Source organism: Podarcis pityusensis, assembly GCF_964106645.2.
Source record: "Podarcis pityusensis genome assembly, chromosome: 6".
NCBI classification, from domain to species: domain Eukaryota; kingdom Metazoa; phylum Chordata; class Lepidosauria; order Squamata; family Lacertidae; genus Podarcis; species Podarcis pityusensis.
This window is the reverse complement of record NC_138030.1, coordinates 75,862,885-75,890,505: the sequence shown is the minus strand read 5'-3', so window position 1 is coordinate 75,890,505 and position 27,621 is coordinate 75,862,885. Positions and strand designations below refer to the sequence as shown.

At 39.2% G+C, this 27,621-nt stretch overlaps 3 protein-coding genes across 16 annotated transcripts in view; 2 read left to right on the top strand and 1 right to left on the bottom strand.

The window, feature by feature from the left end:
* LOC308478745 (TLC domain-containing protein 4-B-like) overlaps positions 1-5,790 on the top strand; it is a 38,685-nt gene extending 32,895 nt beyond the window's left edge. For all 5 annotated transcript variants that reach the window (XM_081008827.1, XM_081008824.1, XM_081008828.1 and 2 more), the window contains exon 7: positions 1,787-5,790. In XM_081008827.1, coding sequence (XP_080864953.1) covers positions 1,787-2,102 — 316 coding nt within the window. In that variant the 3' untranslated portion in view covers positions 2,103-5,790. The remainder of the gene's footprint in view (positions 1-1,786) is intronic.
* Positions 1-13,021, bottom strand: part of LOC308478757 (uncharacterized protein) — a 32,890-nt gene extending 19,869 nt beyond the window's left edge. For 2 of the 8 annotated variants that reach the window (XR_013987227.1, XR_013987228.1), the window contains exons 1-3: positions 12,196-12,706; positions 2,210-10,718; positions 1,238-1,416 (exon numbers count right to left, since the gene is read on the bottom strand). Coding sequence is in view for 6 of the 8 variants with exons in the window: in XM_081008875.1 (XP_080865001.1) it covers positions 1,238-1,416; positions 2,210-2,306 (276 nt within the window). In the remaining 2 variants the exon portion in view is untranslated. Of the gene's footprint in view, positions 1-1,237; positions 1,417-2,209; positions 10,719-12,195; positions 12,942-12,995 lie in introns of those variants that run through there. The other 6 variants (XM_081008879.1, XM_081008878.1, XM_081008877.1 and 3 more) reach the window with 6 other exon arrangements.
* An 81-nt stretch (positions 13,022-13,102) lies between these two features.
* On the top strand, positions 13,103-23,484 carry HCCS (holocytochrome c synthase). 3 transcript variants are annotated; one of them, XM_081008819.1, is made up of 7 exons: positions 13,103-13,207; positions 15,364-15,506; positions 17,350-17,492; positions 19,073-19,221; positions 20,373-20,492; positions 21,190-21,276; positions 21,490-23,484. In XM_081008819.1, exons 2-7 carry the CDS (start codon positions 15,401-15,403, stop codon positions 21,686-21,688), a joined length of 804 nt encoding a protein of 267 aa, XP_080864945.1. In that variant the 5' UTR covers positions 13,103-13,207; positions 15,364-15,400; the 3' UTR covers positions 21,689-23,484. The 3 variants fall into 3 exon arrangements, with proteins under 3 accessions (XP_080864945.1, XP_080864944.1, XP_080864946.1); XM_081008818.1 differs by having other exon boundaries at positions 20,373-20,496; positions 21,194-21,276; XM_081008820.1 differs by lacking the exon at positions 13,103-13,207 and adding an exon at positions 13,616-13,639 and having other exon boundaries at positions 20,373-20,496; positions 21,194-21,276.
* The last annotated feature ends 4,137 nt before the right edge of the window (positions 23,485-27,621 follow it).

Here is a 27,621-nt window from a genome sequence, read left to right as displayed (position 1 = left end):
AGGAAAGTTCAGCTGTGATCTTGCTAATGTACTGAATACAAAATGCCTATCTGCCTGAGAGATTCATACTGAGACTTTGGAGATTGTGAAGCCTTATCAGTGAAAAAGGACATATTCCTCTTTTGAAGCAGTGTTCTAAAAATAAAACTAACTTGCTACTTTATTTGATAAATGTTTGCAGAAGGTGGCGAGAGAGAGTGAAGCATTTGCTATCCCATCGGCATTCATATATAGATTTATTAAATTTGAGAAGAACCAGATGGTAAATAATGTAAATTGTTGACACTAGCTCAGATATACATGTTTGTATCATTAACAAAAATGAAGTAGTCAAGTAATGCTACTCTGTCATATTTTTAACTTTTGAACTCAGTGACCTTTGCAAACAACCCAAGTATCCTTCTAAAATTGTCAACAAAAAGTTTTAAAAGCCTGATATGTCAAGCTAGTGTGTACAGTATTAACCAGATACTGTTCTGAAATTGGAAGCAACATATTTGATTAATGTGTTGGAGAATATTTCTCAGCCAAACCAAATCCAAGCTTCCTTCCTTCCTTCCTTCCTTCCTTCCTTCCTTCCTTCCTTCCTTCCTTCCTTCCTTCCTATTTGGTAGTTCTAGCTTGTGGATCATTTTGCAGGAGCCTTTGTGGTTTGAACAAATGACATGCTTATGTGCATAAAAAATAGAATCATAGGTCTTTTCCACTTGCACTTTGCGAACCCTGACCATCTGTAAGTCAGGCTTTGTTTAAATAAACTTGTGGCAAAGATCAAGAGCCTGCTAGAAACCCTGTTACCATCCTGCTTATGTTTGGGCCAATATGTAACCCTGTGGGATAGCTCAGTCAATAGAGCGTGAGACTCTTAATTTCAGGGTTGTGGGTTCAAGCCCCATGTTGAGCCAAAGATTCCTGCATTGCAGGGGGTGGAGTTGATGACCCTCGTGGTCCCTTCCAACTCTACTATTCTATGATTCTACGTACACTGTGGAGTAGCATCTCTTGTACTCCCATGTCATGTAGCTCTCGTTAAGGAAAAATGCAAAAACTATTTGGGAGCATGGGATAGTGTAGGGAAAAGTATGCCGTTGTAAGAAAACTAGATTGGGGAGAGGTATTAGCAGAGAAATATAATCCTACTTTAACAGAGTGATGTGGAAATCAGCCAGTGGAGTATAGTAACAATGCTAACTGCTGTAACATAAGCATCTGCCCTAAATATGTTTTGTCTGCTCACATGTGGAGAGGGAGAGGCAAAGCTTTGATATTGTCTAGGATTTGGCAAGATGTGACTTTCACTTTTCCAGCACATGCCCTTTCTTGCAGGCCAAAATGGAGTAGTGCTGAACTCTTTGTACTCTGCTTCTAGAGCTTTCACGGATTTCATTTCAGTACCAAGGTTCCATTCGTTTGGATCTGCCAGGAAGATAAAGGACATTGTGTTACAATAATGAAGGAACCACTTAGATCTGGAACAGAGTATTTCACAAAATGCAGCACTGTGGGAAAAAATATCAAAGTACACTAACATTGTATCTGGTTACAATTTGGTATATATAGATATATAAAAAAAGATTCATAACATTAGCAATTCTGAATATCTTTACAGATATCTTTGCAGCTTTCTAGCTGCATGAAAGTGATGAGAAATGAAACTATGATAAAAGTCAGAAATTCAGAATGCTTGTAGAGCTGATGGAATCTTTATATCCAAATCTGAGTCTGTATTCAGAGGTTGAACTCACAAAATTTTATTTAATTTCTGTTAATATTTTTTCTCTTGCAGATGGTTCTATGAAGTACTGGGGTATTCCAAGGCATCAAAATCTAACATCATCAATGGACTACTAATGACAATCACATTTTTCCTGGGGAGGATCATAGTCATCCCAATTTATTATACCAAGGTTGCTGCTGAGGTAGGAACAGAAGCTTTCGACAGATTAGGACTTGCAGCTCAAAGCGCCTGGTTTATCTCCAGCATTATCTTGGACATCATGAACTTAAAGTGGATGGTCAAAATCACAAAGGGATGTTACAAAGTTATTTGTCTTATTGGACATGGAGAAGCCAAAGCTAATAAGAATGGCAAATATAACTAGAAGATTTTTAATGCAACAACCATCTATAACGGGAACTCTGGGTTCTTCGAAAGAACAATGCACACTTTTGCCATAAAAAACTCCTGTTAAGGGAAAAAAGGTATTACCTCTGTTCAATGTAGCCTTCCTCTTGGCGCACTGCCTGGGCACCCAGGGCCACTTCATTTGAAGACTTGTATTACATGGAATGGGAAACAGTAACATGCTGCATATACAACCTTGGTAGTGTGTTCTAAGCACTTAATAGGCAAATGAACCTGTAAAGGAACAAACTTTTTTAGCAGTACGTTCCTATGAATTCTCACTCAGGTTTCTTAGACTAATGTGTTTTTAATGCCGGTGAATGTCAGGATCTTTGGTTTACATTCTGCTAATATGGCAACTTTCCTGGCATGTTTCTCTGCTTTCTTAATGTATGGTGTTCATAACTGAGGTTTCATCTTTTGACAACTTTTTTACATTTTTGCGAGAATTTTGCTTTGAATCTATAATCTTTTACTACGTTTTCTGCTGCCTTGTATGCATGCACATGATCTTTTCTAATTTATAGAACAGTTTTACATAAACACATACCATAGAGTTTAGGGGTTCTTTTTCTTTTAAATCAATTACTTGTATTGATTCTTTCTGTACATAAAGGAAAACTGCAGCCCCCCCCAAGGTTTTTTGTTTTTTTAAATATATGTGAATTCTAGCACATGCTTGCATGGTAAACAGTATGGACATAAGCAAATTCTTGCACCAGTGTTCCTTATCTATCATGGCTATTGGAACCTATCTATGTTTTTAGTGTAGTGTCATTTAACAAAAGGATTTTTGTGGGGTGTGAACTACAGCACTGAAGCAGGAAAAAACTAACGAGTCTAGAACATGTGAATCTGTCACAAGAACTACTGTGCTTGTTAAGTTTAAATTGTAGCTAATGCATTCATTTTCACTGACATTCTTATCACTCTCTTTTTTCTTTAAAGCAAGTTAAAAAACATTGCTTTACTAAGTTGGAAAACCCTATTTAAAAATATATATACAGTAAATGCATTTTATTATTTTCAACTTCGGAGCAGCTCTACAAAACTGATAGGTTGATAGTTTCTCTCCAGTGATAGAAACTTCTTTCTTCAAGTGGCTTAGCTCTCAACATATTTGCAAGAGCATGTTGCTGATGAATACTATGTAAAAAGGAAACACAAGAACAGATAATGGTAATCTACTTGTTTGCATTAATTTTACAAATGTTCTCTGCTATAGTGGCCTCCACGTTTATGGTGTATTCTATTCTTGTGTTGATCAACTAGTCAGTTGACAGGTCTTTGTCTGATTGTTATGAATACCATGTGTCATAATTTGCTAATAAGGTTGTGTTCATTTTCATGTTTGTGATGCAAATATGCAGGAGTATTGTAGAGAACAAGCTGTTTTCCTGTACCTTTGTTTGTCCCTTTCATGGTCCCTAAAGTGTTAGTTATTCCAATATTTATTTGTTAACAAAGCCTGGTGCAAAAGGTTATTTGTCTTACATAACAAATAATAGCCTGTGGTTACTAGTTAGTATAGGTTTTTAAAAGTGAGTTATTACAACATGCAAATCCCCCTTTTCTTAGAGTGCTTCTAACTCCTTATAGCTTGCTAAATGTTGTTGGATTCATAAGATTATAATGCCTGCTCTCAAAGGTCTTTTAAATTGCATTTTAAGTGTCATGACAATCAAGACAATTTGGATCTGTTCTTCATATTAGTGTTATAATATTTTGTATATTTAATATAAACACAGAGGCCCTGTTCAGATACTCATGTTCATCCCTTGATAACTGTAACTTAAGTGTTGACTTGCATTTGTGAAAGATCGTTGTAGACCCCATGAATAAGAGGGATAGAAATTTCCTGTCACCTCAAATGTAATGTTTGTCCATGGTGGCACTTTACACATTCAGCCTAGGCTCCAAATTTTGAGAGATCAAGTGATATCCATGCATGTGTCATTCTCTTTCCTGGAGGCTTTTTTGACTGTCTGGATAAGAAGCCTAGAAATTTAAATCATAAATATATTCAATTTTTCCTGGTAGAAACAGAAAGTTGCTAACAAACATATTTTTATAGTTTAGACTCATCTTTTATGAAAAGACAGCTGTTAGGTGCAAGCAGTAACAATATTGGGTGCTGTTTAATCCTTCTAATTTGATTTGCCTCTTTTGATTGTAAACTGCCTTCTTTTAACACATTTGTTAACCATTACTTTGGGTTATCCCTGAAACAAAATTGAACACATTTTAACTTTCTAAATTAAAAACTTTTGAAATAGCAATCCAATATTATGTGTTAGAAGAAATCATCCACTTATGCAGAATAATGGAAGTAGCTTTGAAAGCTCTTCTTGCTTGTAGACAAACTTATCCTCAGATTGCTGGTTCAATGAAGTGTTACCCACTAAGCTTTTCAAGGAACTACACATACTCTTCTTACTCATTTCAAATGTAGCTATTAAGCAGGACCCAGCAACTTCTTAAGCCAGTTTGGTATGCTTTCCATCCCCCACCCAGCAGCCATAGCAGAGTGGTATCTCCACAGTGCTACAATCACCTGGAAATAGTGAAGGTGCTCGTCTTCATGTCCTTATCCCACATTTCTCTGGGATTGCGAAAATAACCCAGTTACAAATTGAAGCACAGTTGCTTATAGGGAAGTAGCAGGATCCTACTGAACTGCAAAGATCCATGTCCGTGAACTTGGCAGCTGGCTGACCACTGTCCCTTAACCAGACTCAGGATTTTTAAATATATCTATTCTTGCCCAATGAGTAGGCCAGCCCTAATTTGCTGTTGATTTTTCTGGGTTATAGATACAGGTAGGTAGCCGTGTTGGTCTGCCGTAGTCGAAACAAAATTAAAAAAAATCCTTCAAGTAGCACCTTAGAGACCAAGTAAGTTTGTTATTGGTATGAGCTTTCGTGTGCATGCACACTTCTTCAGATTTTTCTGGGGGTAGGGGAAGGAACTTCAGTAGTTGCCCAAACAGTGTCATGTAGCAGATTGTGCTTGCAGAAGACCACTATTTATATATATTGCAAATCACTTCAAAGAACACTTGCTTTGGGCTGGAAAAGTACCCTTCAAAATATTTTATCAATATTGTTTGCAATTACTCTGTAATAGTGAATCACAATTGTGCTTATGCATAGTTTCTTTTCCATTAAAGTTGCAATCCTGTATTTACATATACAGTAGGTTCCACTGAACTAAGTGGCCCCTGCTTCTAAGTAGACATGCCTAGAATTGCACTTTAATATATTTTGGCTGTGTTGTGCTTTACATATTTTGGAATTTAAAATAACTTAATTTTTCTGGGCAGATGTGGTATTGTGGTATCTTATCAGAAAGTACAAGATGCATAATTGGAGAGTCCTCTTAATTTCACTACTTATTTATTACAGTTATACATAAATCTTTTAAGCTGCTTTTTGATCCAGATATGCAATCATTGTGTAGTCTTATTTCTTTGTTTGGATTTATGTTTCCTTATACAGTATATGCTATAGCATGAAGGAGTTGGAAAACTGAGGCATTGAGCAGCTTCTGTCATCCATTATCGTATATAGATCACTCTATAATGCCATCTTCCTTTCCTAATGCTAAAATATGTAACTTGGATCAAATGGGTTGGATCCAGAATAAATCAGTTGCTACTGATTTAATTGAGACTGAAGTTTAACTCACTTAACCTGGATTCAACTCGATTGTGTTTTACAACACTGTCATGTACAGCTGGGAAACTTTTACACTCTCAGAAAAGGAGTGGGGAGGAGTGGGGGAGTAATACCGTAGATCAGGGCCAAATAATGATTATTGAGTTGTATTTGTCCTTCAACATTATTTATTTTTCTCCAACATTATGATAATTCTTATGGAGAAAGTTGGTTTTCCTAACTGCACATATATTTGATGTCTGCAAAAGAGAAAGATGGCATGAAGACAAAAGAGGATGGTGAAGCCAGGTTCAGTGGAAGCAAGTGCCTCCTTTATTACTTTTCCATCTACTCTAAGCCTGGTGGCTTGCATCTGGGTACTTAGGACATTCCTTTATCCTCTGAGATAACAGCCAGGAATATTCCAGCAACTCCGTATGTGTTGCTTGATGGATGGTGAGAGTGGGGGTACGGCTTTCCAAACTTAGAAAGCTGACTTTCCCTGCTGTGGGTAAAGGTAAAAAATACCCTATTGCCTCTTTTAAAATATGCTAGCATTTATAAATCACATTTTAAAGTCTAGCAACTTACTCACTCAAACATTGATGTGGCCTAATATGTTGTAACTTAAAGGTTGTTGGTTTTTTAAGTCATTATTTCCTTGTTTAAAATATGGGTTAGAAGTTAAACCCAATTTCTTTAAGGTTATCATCTCCATTTATCTTGGGAGACATATGAGTAGAAAAGGGCATTTATACACCCTATAGCTGCTCTGAGAGAAGAATTACTAGCAGGAAGCCAAGATCACAGCACCCTCTTATGTGAGGGTCCTCCTATCAAATAAGCTTTGGATTCAAGCCCTTTTTATCTACTACAGATTCCTTTGAGCTTTACTATTAATGCATTCTGATACTGTCCCCCAAAATATTTGGAGAAATAATACTGTGAGAGTTAATGCACCGTGTAATGAAAATAGTAGTTCAGTATGCAGAAATAATGAAAGGTAATGTTCTAGAAGCAGGGGAAGATTTTTTTGCTACACAGCAGAAACTGTTAATCAAGGCCAGTTGATTAAACATCCGAAGAACATGTGTGGGGTAGGGGCTTTGTATTTGTTTCTGGGACTGGGGACCCCATGCCACATTGCTGCTTTTAAAACTCAGATGAGTTTTTAAAAAGTTATTTGTGAACATTTTGCTTGCCATTTTGAAAAAAGAAAAATGAAACTTCATACATGTGTGCAAATCCTAAAGTAAATTGTTTGGATCTTGGTGAATTAGGCTGCAATCCTTTACTCACTTACTTTGGCATAAGTTCCATTGAAATCAATGGGATTTGCCTTTGAGCAGGCATGTATAGGGTTGTGCTGCTAACTGCTTTGAAAATCCTTTGAAATACTTACTTAAAATAAGCCCTTTTGATGTCCTGCTTGAACAATTTTAAACCCCAAGATGGAATAATAAATATATTCTCTCATACCTGGTTGAAGGTGAGTTTTGTTATTTTGTACTATAATTAAAATCATGTATGCTAGCAGCACCATCTTCTTTAACCCTGCAAGGCAAATGAGCCTGATGGGAAAACAGAGATCATTTTATATTCATACTACTAATCCAGTAATAGCCTACAAATCATGCCTGGGGTAACACTGGCATTATGAAGTAGACCCTTATGCTAGTGAATTCCAAAATACAGAAAGTGAGAATATATGTAATGTATACCTATGCTTTTGACTGCCTAATATTGTGGTCCCCCCTTTCATTAGACATATCTCTGAGTAATCAAACTGGGTCAAATTAGGCATAATATGAAAGCTCCATGACTTTAATTCCTGACATTTTCTTTTTTTAAAAAAGGCAGAAGCAGAAACACTGATCAGGATTGAGCAAGGCAGGGGAGTTAACCTGTTTTGCCTGTCCAAATTTCTGCTGAATATGATCTCACACATGCCCCACAACTGTTTGCCCCAGCATATGGGAAAAAACACATGGGGTGATGTTTCTGAAAGTTCTTTATTTTTAAGTTGCAGCAAATATGTTCAGAGCCAGTGATTTCCAGCAGGGAAATACCATGAGGGCAGGTTATAACACCACCACCACTGTCTATTTTGGATCAGCCCCCCCCCCCCCCCCGGCCACAGCTGATTTTTTTAAGAAACAGATTTTTGTAGTTCTAGCCATAGAACTCCAGCATCTCACCTAGTTTGACCCTCTTCCTGACAGGAACATGTTTGTGGGATTGTGTCTGTCAGTTATGAAATCTTAAGAGTTGTATCAAATTGTGTCTTGGAACAGTCTTTGATCCAGCAAAGTTTCTTTGAGAACAAAAAGTGGTGGAGGAGAGGTGATTTTTGCAAATTACGACATTCTCCTGCGGCTCAGCTTTAGGGACTGCAACAGGGAACTCCAAGAGGAAATGGGGAAATTGCCCCACCCCTTTTCTGATCCTAGAAGCATCCTCTGGATCAAAGAGCCTTCTTGCAGCCGAGGGACACAATCTGATACAATCTGTAAATATTTACTACAAACTGAAGCAGATGTATAGTTAATGTAGTGTGTACTGCAGAATATATTTTTTAAAAAGCAGTTGCTACTGGTGCCCAAATTCTTAAGGAAAGTGTTCAGAAATCTGGTTCAAATAAATAGGTCACATTATGTTTAAGTTCATTTAAATGCTGTTTAAAAATACAAGAACCAAATTTCTGTATTAGTTTTCACAGATGTTTTTCCCAATCACACTACTGAAATAAGTATAATAAGATGCATTGCTGAGTTGTAAATCCATGCTGGAAAAGGGGTGCAATAGAATCTATGATATGGGGCCTTATTAAATCATAGCACAATGTTTGATAAAGGCAGCACTGAAAAGTCTCTTACAGGGATGGAATAAAGATGATGGGCTATGAATCCTATTGCACTACATTGAAAGGCTGCAATATTCTTGATTTGATAGCCCCATAATGATAATGGCACAAAAGAGTGAGATAGCACTATTGACTTTATAGGATGGTCAAACAATTTGTGAACTTTAACATTTGCTTGAATATTTTTAAATGTTGCTTGTGATAGGCGTATAAATGGGTTTGCTCTTCAGTGGTATTTGAAAGCCTTGCTGTTTGTGTAAATTTGTGTAGGCTGCTCATGTTTGAGGTATATGCAATAATGTCTAAGCAATAAGTTGCATGTGTATTCAAGGCACTGGTAAATAAGAATAAAGGAAGAGAATGCAGTATTTATTGGAATTTCTTCATTCAAATTGTGTGTACTATGTTAAGTAAAACACTCTACTCCTGTTATGACGAACAGGAATGACTTGGCACTCATTGCCAGCTTCTGAATATGGCTACTTTATAAAAAGGCTTATTTCCTGTGGGAAAGGAGTAGCCAGAATTTTCTTCTGCGAACAACTTTTTCAATTATTGTATATACAAGCCTAACACACTGTGAGGTAGAATGAGATGGCTGCCTCGTGTGGCAGAATTAAGACACTATAAAAAAGTAATAGCGACCAGCTAAGTAGATTTTTTATAGTGAAGTGTGAAAAGTTATCTTCTATATTGTGATAAGCTCTTACAACCAAATATAATACATTTGGTTACATAAACATGATCATTGTGGACCCACAACAAGAGTTGCTGTGTATCAATACCCCTCCAACAAATCTGGAACAGGAATCTTGTAGTGCTGCTTGGAACATAGGGTGGAGTGAGGGGTGAGGAAAGGGTGAAATGGGTCATTTTCTGTATATTTCTTCTGAAATGTTTTTCTGCTGTGCTATAGCACTAAAGTGGTCGGGTTTGCTGTATAGTGGTAATGAGAAGATTTCTGAAAAGTGAAAATGATTTCCGTTCCCATTCCTCTCCTGTGAAACCTCACTATACTGTGTGAGACCTTTTTCCTTATAGCAGTGATTAAGTGTGTCATCAGATATCCTTTCTTCTTGCTGATTTTGTGAAAAATGAGAGGTCTGTGATGTGTGTCCAAAGGCTCTGGAAAGAAGATCTTTAATATCAAACAAGTTGTTTTGGGGTTTGTTTGTTTTTAATGTGATGTTATGCCCATAGTGTGCACAACCTCAGAATTGCACATGTATGGTACTTTTTTGTCTTAATAAGTCTGCCAATTTGATTTTGTGTGTGTGCCATTTTGAGTTCAAAGTCATAATACACTGATTACTCAACAGTTGTTTCCACCCATCTATTAAGACGGGCTTATATATATATATATATTATTGTATGTGAAGCATTTTTATCCTGCTTTTCAGGATGGTTTCCATTGCATCTAACAATAAAGAATATAACAGCAACAACAAATTAAAATCCATTCATGGAACTAAAATAATTACAACAAAACAGCAACACTGAAAGCAGAGAACTTCAGTAAGGGCATTGAAGTTATAAGCAGAAATCCAGGTTAAAACTTCATTCATTAAAAGTGCTTGCAAAAAACGAAGCAGAGTCATCCAAGTGTCCTTTAGGAACTAATTTCACAACTAAGAAACTTGTATCTGCTGACTTCAGAAGGCAGGACACCTTGTGCAGGCCTTACCTAAGTGGTTGTTCCCTCAGTGTGCAGTCTTCATAATTTTTATATCATTTCTGGTTGTTGTGCCACTCCATTATTCTACATCTGTGGATTTCAAATGTTTGCAGAACCTTCTTCCATATTTACTTGTTTGTTGATGAATTGTTGTGTGACTTCCACACAACCCCTGTGCCTCTTGCAATCAGTTCCTGGGAATGGTTGAGCCACATACATTGTTCATGTGGGATGTTAGTCAAGCCTGTTGAGTATCATTAACATACCTTGCATGAACTGAGGATGTAATTCAGTAGGCAGAGCCATTATTCCCTCTGCAGCTGCTTCTACTTGCAAAGTTAGTAGTGGTAGGCAATCTTGTCATTTTGTCTACTCATTTGAACAGTCTTAATAGCAGCACTATAGTTCCATGTGGACATAATAAAGCAATACAATAATATGACTGTGTAACTACTGGCGTTTGTTTTTCTATGAGCCACTTAGTTCATTCTTTTTCTGTTCTCACTTGCTATTCTAGAATTTAGATCTGTATAGCAGCATTGAATAAACTTATAATTCTTTTTCATAGTCTCCAATTGTAGAAACATTAGGAGTAATGGATAAACGATTTCTACAGATGTTTAAAGCTACTGGACTATAAAGCTTAATTATTTTGTGAATTCGAGAACTTAACGTGGCAAAGCAATAAGAGATGTGGTACAATTAAATATTGCTTTACTGTAGAAAGCAACATTGTAAGTGCTTTTGTAAACAATATTATTGATTATACATATACAGACTAATTCTGTGCGCTTAATGAAATTCACTGCAGTCTACACAAGCTAATGGCAGTTTTATTACCTGCCATAGTATTAAACTTGTTGCTGCTGCAAACTAACAGAGCGCTATTTTACAATGAATAAAGGACACACACACACAATAATAAATAAAATGCTAGTAATACTCTGAATTAAGTAGCTGAATTTTTCAGGGTTGTCAGATAGTTTCATTTTTTAACAGTTGGAAAAATAATGTGTTGGGTACCCTATCTGTTCCCCAATTCATTCAGTGCCACTTGTAAAGCTAAGTTCCAATTAAAGACCTGAGGTGGTGTTTTTTTCTTTACCTGCCAGAATGGTGGTTCTTCCAGAACGGATCATAGTTTTAATTGATCTGTCCACAGCACCGGTGCTGAACTGCTAGTGGAATAATATTTGACATCAGTATGTATTTTTGTCTGTTCAGTTTTGCTTTCCTTTTTTTTAAAAAAAGTTAATTACTTTGGTGCAAGGTTTTGCATACTTTAGGAAAGGCTTCCTCAACCTCCTCTCTCCAGATGTTTTTAGCCTACAACTCCCATGATCCCTAGCTAGCAGGACCAGTATTCAGGGATGATGGGAATTGTAGTCTCAAAACATCTGGAGGGTGGAGGTTGAGGAAGCCTGCTTTAGAATTTCACAGCCTTTCCATTACTGGTGGAAAAAACCTCATAGATGGGCAACCTGTGGGCACCTGCAAACGACCTGTTGTTGCAAGGGGGATCTGTTCTTCCTGCCTTCCGCTGGGCAGGAAGAAGAAGAAGAAGAAGAGTTTGGATTTGATATCCCGCTTTATCACTACCTTAAGGAGTCTCAAAGCGGCTAACATTCTCCTTTCCCTTCCTCCCCCACGACAAACACTCTGTGAGGTGAGTGGGGCTGAGAGACTTCAAAGAAGTGTGACTGGCCCAAGGTCACCCAGCAGCTGCATGTGGAGGAGTGGAGACACAAACCCTGTTCCCCAGATTACGAGATTACCGCTCTTAACCACTACACCACACTGGAGAAAGAAAGGGGGTGGCAACAGAAAGAGAGCAAAAGGAAGAAAGGAGGTTTTAGAGGGAGAAGGGTGACCTCACCTACTCTCTGTTCTGTCCTTAGCCATCACGGGGAACGCTGTGGTCGAAAGTTTTCAAATCCTGGCCGCTTCAGCACCAACAGGTGTCACACTGGAACAAATAAAATAACCACTCTTTTCGGTTTTGCATTTCTTAGGATTCAGCAGAGCTAAGGCGCAATTTGTCGCACCAGGGACGAGCTGCTGTTTGGGGGCGGTGTTTAGATTTCAGCCAGGTCTGGGGAAATCTGAAGAAAGAAGGGGGGGGGTCGTGTGTGGGGATCCAATAAATCCAAGATGTGTGATCTTTAAAGGTAAAGGTAAAGGGACCCATGACCATTAGGTCCAGTCGTGGCCGACTCTGGTCTTTACACACACGCAAATAGGGGACGGCGTGGTTATCTATCCACAGTCAGCATCGACTAGTAAATGAAGAGGACCCTATGGATTAAATGACTGACACGATAAAGCACCTTTTGCCCCATTGGTCACCACCAAGGCTTAATTTCCTCACGTGAAAAGGGACAATGATCGAGCTTACTCGCCTTGAAACCTCTGACATGGGAAGCTAAGCGCCATTGGCTAAGCTGTGAGGTTTATAGTCACTCCATGGAGAAGGAAAGGCACTCGTAGCATGCTCAGTGCTATTATTTACACTCCCCCCCCCCCTTTCAAAACGAAGCCTGAAGGTTCGGGGGGGAGGAAAGGCGGGAAGAGAGAAACTGTTCTCCTCACGCCCGGAGCTCGCGACGGGAGAGAAGCGGCCTCTGAGGTTACCGTGGAAACGAGGAACCTAACGTCTCTCGCTTTTTTTTTGTTTACCTCGCGCCCTCGCCTTTTTGAATTCGCGGAGCGCTGGGTTCCAGGCCCCGCCCCCCCACCTCCCGCACGCGCGCACAAACCATTCTCCCCACCCGCTTCTTAGTTCAGTCCCGTTGGCCCTTTGAGCTCCGCCCTGATCTCGCAGCGTCGGCTCTCGCGAGAAGTGGGCCGCATCTCGTGACTGGGGCCCCGAGGTGGTCGAGGAAACAGAGGTAAGCGGCGGTTGTCCTCCCCCCGCCACCGGTGAAATTCGGGTGGGTGGGTGTGTAGTGGCGTGTCACGCGCCTTGCGTGACAGGCCTCCGGGCTCCGCTTCGCGTTGTGGGCGGCGAGGCCTTCCCTCTGAGGGAGAAGCGCCCTTCAGGCTTTCCCCACTGAACGCATGAGCTGGTTTTGGTGACCAAGGAGACACCTCCCCCCCCCACCTTACACAAGTCCAGCTCCCCATCTCATGGCCTCGGCCTGCTCAGGCCGCCCTGATCTGCCCGTGTTGTTGTGTGAAGGCTCGGATGTGGCTGGTGATGTGTGTGCTGCCCCACGTCCCTGCGCATACAGCTCCCCCTAACGCATTGCATTGGTCTTATAACCGTCAAGGACCCCTGCAAGGTGACCCTGGGCAGATCCTCCTAAAAGCCGGAAATCCAGGTTCTCATTCTGCGCTTTCCCCCCCTCCCATCTCCTTTCCTACTAAAATACAGTGGTACCTCGGGTTACATACACTTCAGGTTACAGACTCCGCTAATCCAGAAATAGTACCTTGGGTTAAGAACTTTGCTTCAGGATGAGAACAGAAATCGTGCAGCGGTGGCGCAGCGGCAGCAGGAGGCCCCATCAGCTAAAGTGGTGCTTCAGGTTAAGAACAGTTTCAGGTTAAGAACAGAACGAATTAAGTACTTAACCTGAGGTACCACTGTACTAAAATTAGCTAAATCATTGATCCTTTGCCTGCCTTCACATGGCATCTCCAAATGCTGTCGGGCTGCCTCATCTTGGAAGCAGCAGGATGGAAAAAAGTCACAGAATCACACTATTGTAGAGTCGGAAGGGACCACGAGGGCCATCTAGTCCAACCCCCTGCAGTTCAGGGATCTTTTGCCCAGCGTGGGGCTCGAACCCATGGCCCTGAGATTCAGAGTCTCATGCTCCACTGACTCAGGTATCCCAGGTGTGCAGTAGTTGTATTCTGGTTTTGACCTTTAAAACTGCCAGGTGCTGGACTGGATAAAGAAACTTGTTACCTTTTCAGCTCCCATTCTCTATTTAGGGTGAGAAAAAGAAATCCCCTAAGAGTTGTCCTGTTTCTCCTCTCCTTTTTGAGGCCTTCAGGTCTGTGTGGTGGCTAGCGCCCACGGGAGATAGAAGCTTGAAAGGCAGGGAGAACAATGGTAAGTGGAGCTAGAGCCAATGACAAGTGGAACCAACCAGTTCTAGTTTTGTTCCCATCCTCCTTGATAAGTTCAAGGGCAACACAGACTAAGGCGGAGGAAGCTGACAGCCGCTGTCACCCATAAGACTGGTTGTAAGAAGGCAGGCAGGTGGGGGCAGGCTGAGGCTGGTGGAACAGTGCCCCCTTTCCCCTAATCGACCAGTCTCCACTGCTTCAAGAACTATAGTTGTTCATGTACTTCAGGTAACTTACTCTGTTTCTGTACGTTTGACGCACAGAAAATTCTCACCATCCAGGTGAATGGTGGCTGTGACTACCTGAAAGCGCTTGGACATGGACAGGTGTGCATGTTACCAAATTCCTTTCTGATGTGGAAAATCAAGTCTTTGTAGTCACTGCATGAAATGCTCTGAGAGTGTCTTGCCATTGAATCCTTTGGTGAAGCCCCCCTCCAAGTGGGAATAAGACTTGAAGTACCCCAGACATTCTCCCCCCCCCCGTAAATTTCAAAGATGCGTGTGGAAAGTAGGTAGAAGTGCAGTTTATAGTTCCTGGTTTATATTTACAAGCATCCCCACATTTATGCAGGGGTTATGTTCCAGCCCCCCCATGTGCATAACTGAAATCACGTAAAATGGGGAGCACCCCACTTTAATAGGGGGGCCTGTGGTGTGGAGGAGAGAGATTCAAGTGTGCTGCCAAGGCTGCTGCCCAATGCACCTTCCCTTGCTCGGAGTTACTGCCTGGAAGTCACTCAGGGTCTCTGTCTGTCCTATTCTGAGCATTCTCTCACTTGGGGCCACTGTCCCGAGCCTTCCCTCCAGTATTTAATAACCGTTATGGCCATGCTTCATATCTGACCATAACTATTCACTTTCAGTCTCTGAAATAATTATTCTTAGCAAGTCACCTTTCTGGTTTTATTTCTTCATTTTTCTAGTAAATAATACACTGTATTAATATGCTTGACTTTGCATTTCAGATGCCCTGTCAAATCTGGTTTTAAGGACGAGGTTGACATGGGTTCATCTGCATCTTCTCCATCAGTTGCACTCCAAGCAAATGTATCAGAACAGCCTCAGGCTGTGCCTTCACAATGTCCAATGCACCAGAAGAAGATGGAAGGTAATTGGTCACTCAACTAAACAAGCTAAGCATGTGAAAAATGATTCTAAAATCACTTCAAAGAGGCTTATTTAACAATAAGCATAGGTTTCCACATTTTGGTTGGCCTGGTAAATATGAGAACTCCCAGCAGCCTTGCTGCTACAGAGGTGGGTGAAGTTCGCAAAGTTTCTATGTAGTTCTCCCCTTCTCCTACACAAAGGTTAGTAGAGTGAAGGGTGGTGATTGTTCAGCCTCTGAGGTGGCTGAAATGCCTCAGCTATACCAGGCCAAATCAGCAAGGCTCTGCCAGTCTTTTCAGCTTGAGTAAGAAAAGGTGGGGTGGACAAGGGTAGTGTCTTTGGAGTCAAGGTGTCTGGACCATGCTAGAAGTGTAGGACCAAACCAGCAAGCTTGGAGCTGGAAAGGGAAGCAGTGGGGTATCTCTTCCCTCGTATGAGGTTTGCGACAAAGGGAAATGGGGTCCCAGCAATCACAACCGTTTGGCTTGGCTTCCAAGGCCAGCCAGTATTTGTGGACCCAGAGCTAATATGGCTGGTTCTTTAAGCCCTAAATGTGTGGATGTTAAAGCAAGAGAGTTTTTTTCCATTGGGATTTATTTTTCTCATTAAGAAGCTTCTGAATTCAGGCTAGACACTCTTATTATCCAACATTAGAATTCTTATTCGATCTTCTCATTATGATAACTTATTTATTTATAAGGTTGCCTACCCACCTCTTCATCTTAAGTTTACAGCATTACAATATGCAATTATAAAACATGTAACACTGTTTCAGATGAAGAGAATGATATAAATTCAACAAAAGAGGCAGGTCCTGTAAAACAAAGGTCCTAATATCCAAAGTAAAGAGATGCCTCTTCAGCATGCCTTGAAAGCTGCTTAATGAAGATTCTAGACACACTTTGTGGGGAGAGAGTTCCACAGTTTAGGGGAGAAAGCTCTCTCTTGCCATTCCTCACAATTCTGAGGGTGAGGCAATTACCAAGAGAGCCCACTCCTAACACCCAAGAATAGTGATGGAGATGATCCTTCAGATATTTTGGGCCCAATCATTAGGACATTAAACATGTTGCCTGGCAGCTATTGCAGCTGTTGTAAAACAGAAGTTATATGAATTCTAAATGGAACCCTAGCTAGTAATCTAATGAGAAAAAACAATCTTCATGAATGACTTTTCCATTGCAGCTACAGAAGAGAAATACAGGACATTTATTTTCATAAATCAAAATGTGAACCGAGGTCCCAGTCCTAACTCTGGCTGGGCTTCAGCAGGGCTTAATAGAATAGTGAAACAACCAACACAACCCTACCACTTGTGCTTGATAGGAAAAGGAGGTTGTTTTGGTATATCAGTGGCAGGGGATGTGCAGAAACGAGGGCTGGATCTTACAGCTTGTTGAACTAGCTTAGGATCTATTTTGATCCTTCTTCTTCTTTGGTGATCACTCGTAGCCGAGTAAGATTGTCTTCCATGGATTCCCTAGCTCTGGAACACCCTGTTACAGGACTTTACATTGGCTGCTGCCAGTGGCAACTTCCACCTATTCATGCTTTCAGTAGGTTGGGACCTCTAGCAGAACAGCCTTCCTGCCAGTGAAGCCTGGCATAGCCAGGCAAAGCTGTGCAGAGAGACATGCTTGCTTCATTCACCTGTCCCTGTGCATCAGGGTATATTGTGCTGCAGTATAAATATTGACTCACAAAATACATTTCCAGTCACACTACATCAAACTGTATAAATAGAAGCATGAATAAAGTTCAAATTAAGGGCACAGTGAACTAGATCATTTGCCATTAAGTTCATATTCTGCTGCACAAAATTATGGTTTGTTTTGTTTCAGGTTGTCCAATGAATATGCAGTCAGCTGGCAGTCTTAGTGAGAACCAGAGATATCCTGTTCCTGCGCATCAAGAAAGAGCATATGAATATGTGGAGTGCCCTGTGAAATCTCAAATGCATGAGAAGATTGATCCTAGCAATATGGTAGCCTCAAAGTTTCCCCCCCCTAGTGTGCTTTTATAAAATATAAAAGTGATATTTTAACATTATTATGAGGCCAACAAGAATTCTGATATGTTTCTGCTGCAACTTTTAAGAGTAATGCCTAAAAACTTGGTATTTCATGTTGCAGACATCTGCTAACGTAACTGAACTGAGATTACTTTGAGCTGTTTATTCTGTAGTGCAAAGTATCACCCTGTCTTCAGATTGAAAAGGCAGTTACCCTGAATATTGCTTTTCAATATTGCAGTATTGCATTTGGCTGCTCTCAACAATAGACAGTAGCCATCAAAATATAATTTTCTCTATATCTGCTGTTTATGAAATTGTCAGGCTGATATCGTTACTTCTGTTCAGTTTATCATTTTTGCAAGCAAGTTAGAACATTTGTGACAGGCATAGTATTGTCTCTGTATTAATTTAAGGCAATTCTGATTGTAAATATAGTAATCTTGACTAACACCTGTAGAAAGTGAATGCTTCAGCCTTTCAGATCCTGCCTTCCTTTGTTCTTCTTCCAGTAATATTTATTAAAACTAATATCATCTCTTCTGTTATCATTCACCTTTGGACACCCTTTCCTTTCCTACCAGGGACATGTCTGTCAATATCCTGGGAGATTTGATGAGTTGTTTTTAAAATGCTAATCATCTGCTCAGTTTACTTACTTGCATTAACTTAGTTCCTTTTTAACTTGAAACATACGAATTGAATGCAGGGTGGTATAGAAATGTTTAATCTGGGGAACCGGGTTCGCGTCTCTGCTCCTCCATATGCAGCTGCTGGGTGACCTTGGGCCAGTCACACTTCTCTGAAGTCTCTCAGCCCCACTTAACTCACAGAGTGTTTGTTGTGGGGGAGGAAGGGAAAGGAGAATGTTAGCCGCTTTGAGACTCCTGAAGGGGAGTGAAAGGCGGGATATCAAATCCAAACTCTTCTTCTTCTTCTTCTTAAAAGAATTTTTTTTAATTAGTAAAGGGCATCCACCCTCCTGGTTTCAGAGCCTTTGAATCTCTGCATCCTAAGGCTCAAAAAAGAAGGTAGTGTGAAAAGCCAACCTCAGACGTATAAAGCATGAATAAAATAATTTATTTATAAATAAATGTATAGGGTGGAATTCAACAATCCTCTCTTCCATTTGCTCTGTCTGCACAACTGTTCCAGACAGCACAACCTGCTCCTTCCCCTTCTCTCCTTTTTGGATAGCAGGTTGGGAAGAGGAAGGAAGCCTGTTGTGCAATGGAAGTCCTTGCACAGGGCTTCTGCTGCCAGGGCTGGTTTACTGAATCTTTCCCATAAAGTCTATTTTTTAACAGTGCAGAATTCTTGTTTCCAAATGTTAAGTAACTCCTGAGCTGAACAGCAAGTAACCAGTGTGTTGGGTCATTCAGAGTACTCTGGACAAAACACTCTTCTTTGAAATGTTTGACTAAATGAAACTTGCTCTTGTTAAAGGATGTCTTAAGTAGAGTAGATGAGAAGCATACCTGGAGTGAGGGAAGTTATCACTGAAGATATCGCAGAATATCCACTGTTCTTATTTCCTGCTCCTTCTTATTTAGATGCCAGCACCTAATCAGCTACCAGCCCCCGATCAACCATTTCCATTGTCTACTGTGAGAGAAGAGTCTACTATTCCTAGAGCGTCTTCTGAACAAAAATGGGTTTATCCCTCAGAGCAGATGTTTTGGAATGCAATGCTTAGAAAAGGGTAAGTGAATTATAAATTAAGTACAGCATCACTTTGCTGACTAGCCTGCTGATGCAGGTACAACAAAAAGTGCATTGAAATCACCCTGCTCATGCTTCTCATCCTCTCAGATTAACTGTAACCTGTCTCAGCATACCTGGGATTTAAGGTGGATTTATAAACATCCAGGTGTTCGTCCATTGCCTCTCCCATTGCTCTCTTCATTTTATTCACCCCCCCCCACCCCCTGAAATATATTTGAGGCTGTGCCTGTGCTGGCTCATTTATTTATTTGAGTAACCACTTGATGTTGCTTTCATTAAATATTAACATACAGGTGTGAACAGGGCCTAGTTAAGTTTACAAAGTCCTGTGTACACTTATCTGTGAGTAACCGTGTTGAACACAGGGACATAAGTCTGAGTAAATATACACAGGATTATGCTGTCAATCAGTCTGCCTGGAAGCTATGCTTAAGCTCTCAACTTTCCTTTTTTTAACCATAGTGTATGAGCATTTGATCTTAGACATGACTATAATGCAGACTTTCTAAAATACTGGCAGTTGCGTGATTGAGCAAAAATGTCTTCAAGCTTTTTAGAAGTTAGGCAACTATGGTAAAAGACTAAAATGTGCAGGTGGTATAGCATGCATCTTTCAGCCCCCTGAAAATCTGCTCTGGAGGGTTTTGGGTACCCTTGGGAGCAGTGTGAGTTGGGTCTGTAGGGGAAATCACACATTCTGCCTGTGGGGATGATGTCCATTTAGCAGAGCAGGAGGTTCCTCTGGATTAGAGTCTGCAAACAGAAGGAGTTGATGGAACCAACCCATTAAACTTATGCTTTTTGACTGTGCTTTGAAGAAAAGGCCCACAATCTGTTATGCAAACACCCAGTTTAGCTGAAAAATGAAGAAGCCTACAAAGATTTACCATCGCAGCAAAAAACAGGCAAGTAGTATATTACTGAAACTTAGTGCTGTTGGCATATTTGAGTTTTGTGCCAGCTTGGTAAATAACATCTCTACTTAGTTATTTCTTTGTTCAGTGGAGGAAGGGCAGAGAGATGGGGAACTTGATTTCAGTCAAGTAGTTCCCCCTCGCACAATAAAATAAAGACTTGGAACTCCACAGTTCCCCTCTGATACCTCATTTTTCAATATTCCTTCTGTAGATGGAGATGGAAAGATGATGACATAAAACCTGAAGATATGAATAATATAATCAAGATTCATAATCAGAATAATGAACAGGCATGGAAGGAAATTTTAAAATGGGAAGCACTTCATGTAAGGCAAGTACAGCTACAATTTATATTCACAGTTTGATACAGTATCTTGTAATAAAAGATATACAGGTGAGTTTTTGTTTTCTCATAGTAATTCTAGGTTTTGTGCATTTTCGTGTTGAAAGGAAATACATATGGAAATGAGAAGTTGGTGCAGGTCTTTCACTAACATGATTAGGCTTTTTTTTACTTTCAGAACTAATTTGTTCCTCTTTAACTTTCTGAACCATAGAGGTCAAATAACTCACAGAGACTGTTGAAAGATGCTTTGGGGTTCTGCAATTAGCATCTAAAGGTCACACTAGATGAGGTAGTTTTGTGAGTTCAATTAACGTGACAATTTTTTTGTTACATAAATAGTAGCCATGCAAAGCCTGCCACAGCCCTGACAAAAATTGCTTCTCTGAAGCTGTTTACAATTAAAGGGAGAGGTGTTTGTGTGTGTGTGTGTGTGTGTGTGTGTGTGTGTGTGTATGAAGTAAAAAAAAGGGGGGAATCTGCTGCCTTTGACACAGGAAGGTGTGATCTCCACAGAAGAAATATCATTTTATAATTTCATTTTGCTGTTGTGAAATTGAAGTTAAGAAATGTATCTATAGTTGTATGGTGGACACATTTAAGTCACAAACAAATACTTCTTAGTCCTTTTGACTGCAATTGTTTAGCCTTGATTGCTGATTATGTGTTTCTAAATTGCCTTTAGGGAGTGTCCATGTGGACCAGCACTTATTCGGTTTGGTGGTAAAGCGAAGGAGTACTCGCCAAGAGCCAGAATAAGGTCTTGGATGGGGTAAGCTGTATAGATCAGATTGCTTTCTATTTTAAAAACAAAAAGTCTTAAAATTTGGAATCTTTGTGTTTAACAGAATGGGACTTGAACGAGGCAGGTCTTTGTTAGGTACCTTAACTTTAATGTTTGCTACATGTGACATATGTAATGATTGATATACAGTTGGGCTACTTTTTAAAATTCAACAACATTAAGACTTTTATTTCTTTCTAGCTATGAACTACCTTTTGATAGACACGATTGGATTGTTGATCGCTGTGGAAAGGAAGTTCGATATGTAATTGACTATTATGATGGAGGAGAAGTAGATAAGAACTATCAGTTCACCATTTTGGATGTCCGTCCGGCTTTTGATTCCCTAACTGCAGTATGGGACAGGATGAAAGTGGCTTGGTGGCGCTGGACTTCATAACTAAATTTGTGCGGTATGAACAGTTACACTATTTGGGCAAAGTGGTGCTGCCCTAACTTTGGACTTTAATAAAAGTTTATGGTGACTTAAGTCAACAGCATTCTACTTTCCATTGGAGGAGAAATTACATTTATTTAAACAAGCCTCTCATTAAATAATACAGTGTTTATGTTGTCCAACAGTGTTGACCTTTCAGAAAAACTCTATGGAAACATGCTCAATAAGGAATACGGAAGGCACTCAACTAGTGAATGTAGTATATCAGTACTATGAAATGGGAGTAGCTGTAATCTTAGTGGACGAGCAATTACAACCTTTTAACAGTGATACCATAAAACCTGAAAGATGAGTGCATAAACTGTTTTGAAATTATACCTTCTGCTGTAAAAAATAAAATGACATTTAGTCTTTAAAAATCCACAAAATCCTTTTTGAGTGACTTACATACCATAGATTTTATATTACACTGAGTGTATATGTTCTCAAGGTAACCATGATTCATGCACAACCATATGTGTTTAAAAGCAATCAGAAGTCATCTGAATCAACAGCATTTATATCTTGCCTTTTATATTAAGCTGAAATTAAGGTGATGCTTGGCTAATTAAGTTGCTCTTCTGAAAAAAAAGAACTTACGTCGGAGTGTGGTCCTGTATTTGCCCTTTTAAGAAGAAAGGTGTCTTAAAACATATCAATGCCAAAGTTAGTTATGCAGTGCAAAAATGTATTGTTAATGGAACCGCCTTTAAAACATTTCATTTCGTTTGATGAATGTAGGCAAAAATATTGCTCTCCAGAGATGACAGCATTTGCCACTAAATCCAAACTTACACATAAATAAGACTTTCAGCTTGTGTTGGAAATGTAACAACTGCTCCCAAGTTAAAACCTGAGTGTACCATTTCCCTGTTCAGATGGATGCAGAAAAGTCACTTGGCCAATCGTAGGTGCAGTTGAGTTGATAACCATTCTATACCAGTGCTGCTGGTTGTATCTAGGAAAACACAATAAAAGTTATGAGGATTGCACACTCAGTTTGTCCTTCTCACCTCCACTCCTTTTGGCTTTAAAAGGACAGAGCACAAGGACAAGCAAGGTGAGTGAAGACAGAGTGGGTGATTCGCTCTTGTATAATTGTTTGCAAGGCTGTTGTACACATCCCTTGGAAGAATATTCTTCAAGAGCCTTTGAATAAAGAAGGAATTATTCGCACAAAAAATAAAGATATAATAATAAGAACATTTGCAAAGAGGATTTTTTTGGGGGGGGATGCTGCTAGGGAGAAAACCATTGATAGAATATTATTATTATTATTATTATTATTATTAATTGAATTTATATACTGCCCTATACATGGGGGTCTCAGGGTGGTTCACAGAATAAAATAAAGATATAAAACCACAACACACACACACACACACAAAACAAATATTATTAGGATATCAAATAATGTTTTTGTTGAAGGATCTATATATGCAACATTATTCACAATTGATTTGCTAAATTAAATCATCTTGGAATTGTGTTTGAAAATGCATACAGGGTAGGTATAAAACAGCAAGGAGTATCTATACAGATATGTAGATGCAATAATTCTACCTCTTGACATGCTGAATGTTGCATCTTAATTGATGTTGTTCAAGGAATATTGGCATGTCTACAAGATGCATTTGCTGTCCAATTATCCATTGTTCTAGTGTGTGTACATTTATCTTCGTTGTATATAGATGAATTCAGTTACATGTCAACTGCTTCATAGGTGTGTCTTTGGTTTTAATAAACTATTTTTTACTTTATTGCTTGTCGGATTTTATTTTCTTGGGGTAAACACTTCAGTGATTTGGTGATACCTTAGCAATGCACAAAGCATTCAAAGCCTTGGAGTTCCTTAAATGTTTCCATGCCTGTGGGCTTTTTGACTAAGTCAGTAAGGCTGGAACTAAGCATGATACATGTGTGCAGAAGCCTGCTTTAATTGCACATTGCTCTTGCTGGGTTGGGGAGATTTTGTGCAGCCTGAAAAGTCCCCTCCAGGATTGCCAAGGTACAAAACCAAACTGCCCTCAAGGTTACGTGGCTTCCCCCATCATCTGTATGGTAGGCGTGGATGTCTTTGAGGACAACAACCTATATAGGTTCCAGTATGAAATATATTGGGCCAAATGCACAGACACTTTGAAACTGAAAATACATGCATCTGAATTCATCAGTATGGGCCATTTAAGCACAGAAATGTAACATCAAAATTTCCAGGAATACTTGCTCTATACAGAATATGTATTTACTGAGTACCCATTTGGCAGAGTTCATAAAAAATGCATTACGCCAAACTTTCGTATTTGCCTCCTTTGCATTTTGTGAGGAGAAGCTGTTTCATGGCATGAATATTACCAGGAAAGACATTCTTTCAAATGAAAATAAGTTTCTTAAATTGCATTTTGTTTTGTTTTTAATTCATCATTTTACTCAGAATTTTCTGTGCCTTTTCTATTCCTTTAAAAGGAGACACATGGATCATATTTTGCTTGCTTGTATTGGAACAAAAAAAATGCAGTGTTCTTGTTTTGGGCCTCTAGTCAGGTTTTTTTAAAACACTTTTAAGTTCATTCAGGAATATGTTAGCACCTGTGAGCCATTTGCTCAGATCTAAATGATTAACTCTACCTTGCAAAAATAAGGGACTTGATTTCCCCCCTCTGAAAATGACAGCTATGTTTCCTTTTGTGATGAAATAAAACCTGTAGTTAAGAATTAATGAAGATGCAGATGGTCTCCACTTAATCTGACCTTTCTCAAATTGTAGGTATGAATTAATTGCACAGGATGATGCTATTGTGACTGCATTAACACCACAAATGTCATGGTAGGCCATCAGATACTTGCAAAGTTGAGGAGTCATAAGAAAAAGATTAAAACTCGTGTTTACAACATTTAAATCTGCTCTGACCTTTATAAAGTACAGTTTACTTTCCAAAGAAATATGCTGCCTGACTGTATAATAGCAATTAAACATTCAAACAAAACTTTTTCTTTAACGGTTTATCTAACATACTTTTGCATAGTTTTTAAATTCCTCAGACAAAACCCTCACAGTTTCAAGTTTCTGTGAAATGCAGAATTTTGTGGTTTTAAAAATGCCTGACTCATTTATTGTACAGCATGCAGGTTAGGGTATACATATTTCAAAAACACCATGTAGGTCATGACTTCTGGGCATACAATATTGAGCTCTTACTATCATCTCAGCACTACTGCTCATCTGTTCTTGTTGCAAATAAACCTACCCCTCTGATCCTTTTGATTTCACAAGCAGTTTGGATTGTTTGAGCAGTTAGATAAAGGTCATTTAAAAAGAAAAAAAAGTCACTCAAACTGTTCGAAAGGAACTGAAATTCTGGATCTGCGTGTGGAAAGTCTGAGTGATACATTCCCCAGGTGGGAAGGATTAAGTAACAAGTGTGTTATCCTTGCAGCTAAAGTTACGAACACATTATATCTTTACCATATGGTCCCTGACATTGCCCCTGCAGACCCACATTAACATTTTACATTACATGGTGGTAAAAAGTGAATGTATTAAGTACCCTTCTGCTAAAATTGCTGCCTATGATACAGCTATAAACAGTATTATAAAACAGTGGTTCCCCAATTCCACCCAACTGCAAGACAACTTGAGGGTCTTACCAGACTACTTAATTTTTTCCCCTGCCTGCTGTAGCAAATGTGATGCACTGGTGCTAGATGCACTCTCTGCTTTTTAATTGTGCTGTTATTGCTTCTTTTACTTCTTACTGAATTTATTGTATAGAACTCAAATTATATTGTATTTTATGGTAAGAATTCAAATAATCCATAGAATTCAAATTGCAAGACAACAAAATACAATATAAGAAATAAAAGAAGCAATTCAAATGCAATTAAAAATTAAGAACATTTAATGTGATGGATGGGCCGTCGCCCGTCTTCAACCACAAATCCATACACACACCACAGACCACCTGAATGAAGCTCGGTTCACAGACCAGTTTAGGAAGCCCTGTTCTAAAACACAGCCATGTTTGGCAGAAAGTGTTATTCTCTCAGTCTGCAGATGCATTTTTTGGCTGCATTTTTATACGCAATGAGTGCAGTGTATTAAATGACTTTGTTCAATCCTCTCAGAAGTATGGCATCTTCAGCTGAATTGGATACCAGTTAAATACTTTGAAAAGGATGGATTTTTCTCCATCACATATATATATAATGATTGAACAACCAAAGCACACAATGTACATAAAGAGAACAATTACCATACAACATAATAATATAGGTTCAACACAATGAGCTTTGTAATAAAGTATAAAAAATCAGGAGTGAATGAAATGGTTACAATTATTATAAATGAGGTGTAAAAGCACATGTTGCATACTTCAGTAGGGAAGACCTTTTCCTTCCCCCCCATTGCTGTAATATTAATTTCTTAACCTTGTATTGTTCACTAATACGTCTTTAATCAGTCATTCTGACTACTGGGGATTAATATTGTTTCTGTTTAGGTCCTGAGACCTTGCCAACATTGGTGAGTTTTAAAGTGATAAAATTTCTGTAGAAGAAAGCGGAAAAGATAATATAATATAATATAAATCTATGCTTGAATAGTGCAACTGTGGATGTGCAAATATACTCTCCTCCCTAGCTGCGGGACATGCGTGTTTACTGCACCCTTTCAATTAAGCATCAGTACATCCCAACAGTATGGCTACAACAAGCCATATTCTGATGGCAGTTCCATTTATCCACACATATCTTTTATATGTGAATTAAATCCGCAAAGGGCTAAGTTACAAGTGTTCACATACCAGGAACTGGTAGGCCACACTAATTAGCTGGTATGTTAATAATAAAAACAGCTAATAATATTAGTTTTTTGTGAGCCACACAACTGGATTTTTTTTTTTTAAATAGAAAAGAGTTCCTACACAGTAATAATGCAACAGAAGGCCAAGAATAGACATTCATCTTGAATTTAAATATTTAGCATTTTCACAAGCCTGTGACTACAAGAGAATGTATTACGTTTAGATGGGATTTAGATCTTTGACATGAAGCGGATATTTGCATAGTGTGACAAATATCAAACTGACATTATGCTGTCTCATTTGATGACTTCCAAATGTCAGAGTGCAAGAACTTGTGTGTGGGGACCTCAGTGACTTTAGATAGTGTCAGTTTAAAAGACATTTACATTGACTTATTATTTTTTAAAAATTATTTAAATGTATAAAATGTATTAAACAAAGCATTGTTAAGAAAGGAAGATGGTTGCTGGGGGAGTGCGACGGGAGGAAAAGATTGTCATAAAAGAAGAAGGTGGTAAGTTTCAGCTAATTTTCATAGACGCCTTTCTGACAGGAGCAAGCAATACTTTGCTGCACTTTTGACAGCCTCTCTTCAACTGTTTCTGGCACCTGCCGCTCATTCCCCTATTAGTTTGTAAATATTTCATACTTACAGGTATGAAATATGTAGACTGCTGAAACATGGCCACACTGCTGTTTTTAATAGTTTTTTTTTTTTTTTTTTGCCTTAGTATTTGTAAGTGAATTTTTTGTGGGTCTGCTGCTTTACGTGCAATTACCTTTGCACAGCTGCAGCACCAAGGAAGCTGTGGTTTTGTTAAGCACCCTTTCACTTGGGCAGCTGCGACCATGGTACCTTGGAAAATGCTTGTTCGGATATATTTCCCACCTGACCCTAAAGGCTCATGGCCCACCACAGCAACTATGAAGGCAGCATGTGGGCCTGTTTACTTTTAAGCACCCACAATAAAATACAAATACGATTTGAGGGAGCCTTGGGAGAAGGTGCCGCTGATGGTTCCCTCCTCTGCCAGTGGACCCTGGCTGTGAGCTTATTCTGGCAGGTGGCTGTGTATAACCACCCATTTATTTTCC

Excerpts from the sequence above, each read along its gene's own strand:
- HCCS (XM_081008819.1), top strand. The coding sequence starts at position 15,401 with ATGGGTTCATCTGCATCTTCTCCATCAGTTGCACTCCAAGCAAATGTA. Across the intron at positions 17,493-19,072 it reads AGATTGATCCTAGCAATATG|ATGCCAGCACCTAATCAGCT; the intron begins GTAGCCTCAAAG and ends CTTCTTATTTAG. Across the intron at positions 20,493-21,189 it reads TGGGAAGCACTTCATGTAAG|GGAGTGTCCATGTGGACCAG; the intron begins GCAAGTACAGCT and ends AATTGCCTTTAG.